Raw genomic sequence first — 3,504 nt, 5'->3', positions numbered from 1 at the left:
AACGTAGAAAACGAGAAGAAAACGAGAGGCAAATTATGGTCATTTTGGGCGCCAGATTTCTGTCGCTCCTTACCTGGGCTGTGAGCGAAATAACTCGTGGTTTTGTGGGCAACAAATTCTCCAGGCTGATTGCATCAGACCATGAACTTTGATAAACTTTTGGTTGAATGGTGGGTTGGACGAATTGGTCCTCGTTGGCGATGATTCTGACGCTGAATTGAAGCGTAATGGGAAGCGTTTAGAAAGCAATACAATGCAATAAGCACTGCGTGTTAATTAGAGCCAGTTAGCTTTGCTGTCCATATCCAGAAGTAATCAATAGAGCTGAAGTCAACCAAAGGATCGATCGTAAATGATGGATCCCGCCAATCCACAGCTTCAAGTATTCACAAACAATACAAGTTTCAAGCAACACTGAGTTCGCACACAAACACGGGTGAAAATTTTATCGGCAATGTGAGGGGATTTGAGGATTTTCACTGGGGACATTCCCCTTCAGGTGAATCCAATCTATGCTGAAAGCTGGGAAACACAGTTCCTTCCTCGCTGGCAGTCATCACTTGTTCACATCTCACGAAACACCTGGCAGTTTCGAACCCGTAAACTTTGAGCTACTGGCTGAGGACTAAACCGTCTACCCACGAGCGGTTGATCAGCAGTGTGCTTAGCTCAGGCCACTGATCCTTCGCCTACGGAATCCACAACGAATGGTCACGTGCTGATTGGCTGGTGACGAATTCTCCAATGGCGAAAATCGATTACCAAGGTCATATGTAGTCGTCTGCAAACGTTAATTTCTGTCAGGACGCGTCCAGACAGGAAAAAAGCACATGTGCAGAGAGTGACGCATCCCCAAGGTCACCATCGGTTCAACACGTCCGGAAAGTAGGTGAGTTGGCGACTCTCACCAAACACAGCTTAAAAACGTACGATCGGCATAGTGGGCCTGACCCGACCGGAACACCACCATTGGCTGTACGGAACGAACAAGTGAACGAGCATATTTGGCCACTTAGTCACCCTATATATTACGCGGACGCCCTCTATGTTTTGTCCTGGCCATACAGCCGTGTCCCCAGTTCTCTCTCTTCTCCCTATCGCGTAGTCTGGCAGGCTCGGTGCAGGCGTAACCCATAGACGGCCACACACGATACAACAAATTCAAAAGTTGCTAATTAGTTTTGAGTGGACGCATTTTCAAGCTGTCATTAACATCACTCCGTTTTGAACGGCCCGATTAGTGTCCTGACGAAGATATTCTTGGAGTCCGTGCCACCATATGGATTACGCTGGACTTTGAGCCCGCTCGTGTTAGAGCACACCAACAGCACAAATCTGTGCCTATAGCGAGATTTGGACATCCGTTGTCAGATCGGTGATGATACGATTATTACACCAGCGCACGCGGGACGCGTCTGACATATCGCACCTGAACACTCGAACGTATTCACCGGTAAGCGGGAGAATTAGAAGTGATCAGAACTGCATTTCATGTGCAAAGCTAGAGTAACGATGCAAATCTAAATGTACCAGGTATAACTTCGGCTATTTCTCAAGATCCTGCAGGAGTTGTAATGCACTACTCATAAGGTTGCTGAAAATCCATCGACATCCGACGACCGGTTTCGCCCTTTTTGGGGCTTATTAGGTAGGCACGTCCCCGAGTTTCCGCCAACCTTATGTTCCACTTGAAACCGAATTGCACGAAATTGGCGAGTATACACTCATTTGCAAACTAATTTTGTTTGCAGTGTGTTATCAACCTCGTCAGAGTATGTTGGGAGGTCAACAGAACTGAAACGACCTTTCTTCACAGTTGTAAACCAACATTGGAGGAACTCTTCCTGGTCTTTTCCACAAAATTTACTCTCTGAGCCCCTACAGGTCAGAAATCCTAGCGTTCATCAGCAAGACGCCGTGCCGTTGTAAGCAAAGCACACTGCCAACAAAAGTACAGTCACCCGAACACTCTCGACGGATCTAGTGGTATGTGGATATCTGAGAAAGAAAAATCCGTAATTAACAAATTTGCACAACAATTCGGTTTGGACGGGAAACTCACCTAGAACAACCGAGGTGAACCGTCCGCTCGTGATGTTCTCAACAACCTTACAAGTAGTATATTACGTCTATGCACTGATTTTGGCTAACCGCTTGCATTGTCTTACATGGCGACCATAGAAGCGCGACTTTCTGACTCGTGCATGCGACACGATGCAGTTTAACTTAGTAAACCTGGCACTATAAATATGGTGTCTATTTTGGGGAGTTTTACAGTAAGTGGATTGGATAAGATATGATATGAGATAACACATCGGAAATCGATATTTCAGGACTAGATCCTTTTTACGTCGTATAACTACAAACGGAATGCTCAACTTCTGATGAGAGGAAATAATTAAATACCAATGGATTTTATGAACTAGCCTTTTGTGTCCTCACCTGTATATATTTCCAGGTTGAAAGTACATGGGAGCATTCAGACAAAAGAAAGACTGGTTGGTGGAAATGTTGGTATCTTTGGGCTGTGACCAGAATCGTGCAGCCCATTCATCGTTTTCTTTGCTCTGGCGGATGAAGCGATGTTTGACCTTGGTCATTGCATAATCCTGTGCAATTGGCATCAGAACGCGATACTGCAAGGAAAACTTTGATATTCTGTGATTCACAGTGCCGTCATTGACTCTCCAGGTAATCCATACACCCGTTGAGAAGTTGGAAATCCGTACAACTGTGGGCTTGGAGACTGTTAAAAATGATGTGTTTAATAAATTGCGATTGAATGTATGAGAAAACTCATCCCGCCAATGTAATGATTATTCTAACAGGCTTAACTTATTTTAGACAGGAATAATCGTAGCAAATACTGCGAATGCCCAAAACAGTGACCCACCATGGGTTGTACTTCTATGCCTGGCCGGAAAACGGAAAATTAATAAATTCTCCGACATTTATTGCCTGCTTACTTAGAGTAGACGCCATGATACTGAGTATTGTTCAGTCCTTCAACTGATTGATGGTTTTCGTGTAGTCCCCCAGCAGACTGTGGCACTGAGTATTGCTCAGTCCTTCAACGGATTGATGTTTTTCGTGTAGTCCCCTAGCAGACTGTGGCCACACGACATTAGACGTATCAGGCTTTCCCGTTTCATGAATGTTGATCGTTTTATCTAACGGCCGACCGTCTGATTACTTAGCCATTTCCGGTATTTTCCGGTTTGATGTCTGCATCTTAGCGTTTGCCGGCTGCCACAATTCTATTCACTTTATTGACTACTAACGATTGAACAGTAGACACTATTTACCGAAATAACCGTACTGCCTTGAGAAGACATCGATAAAATTGTACCACACGAAATGTCATGGATTCTGTTTGACAGAATTGCTTATAATCTCAGGAATGTTGCAGAATTTTTAGTTTTAAACTTGGCATCCACTGGTGTACGACAGCTTGTTGTTTCCTAATTCCTCGGGTAAGGAATTATTACATATATATATATATAT

At 44.3% G+C, this 3,504-nt stretch overlaps 1 protein-coding gene across 1 annotated transcript in view; it reads right to left on the bottom strand.

The window, feature by feature from the left end:
* T265_13514 (hypothetical protein) overlaps positions 1–3,504 on the bottom strand; it is a gene marked incomplete at both ends in the record, with an annotated part of 28,879 nt that overhangs the window by 14,609 nt on the left and 10,766 nt on the right. Inside the window, one exon of the mRNA XM_009169239.1 lies at positions 74–206. Coding sequence (XP_009167503.1) covers positions 74–206 — 133 coding nt within the window. The remainder of the gene's footprint in view (positions 1–73; positions 207–3,504) is intronic.

This window comes from Opisthorchis viverrini, assembly GCF_000715545.1.
Source record: "Opisthorchis viverrini unplaced genomic scaffold opera_v5_76, whole genome shotgun sequence".
Classification (NCBI taxonomy): Eukaryota; Metazoa; Platyhelminthes; class Trematoda; order Opisthorchiida; family Opisthorchiidae; genus Opisthorchis; species Opisthorchis viverrini.
Note: the sequence above shows the minus strand (reverse complement) of the source record. Positions and strands in the feature narration are given on the sequence as shown.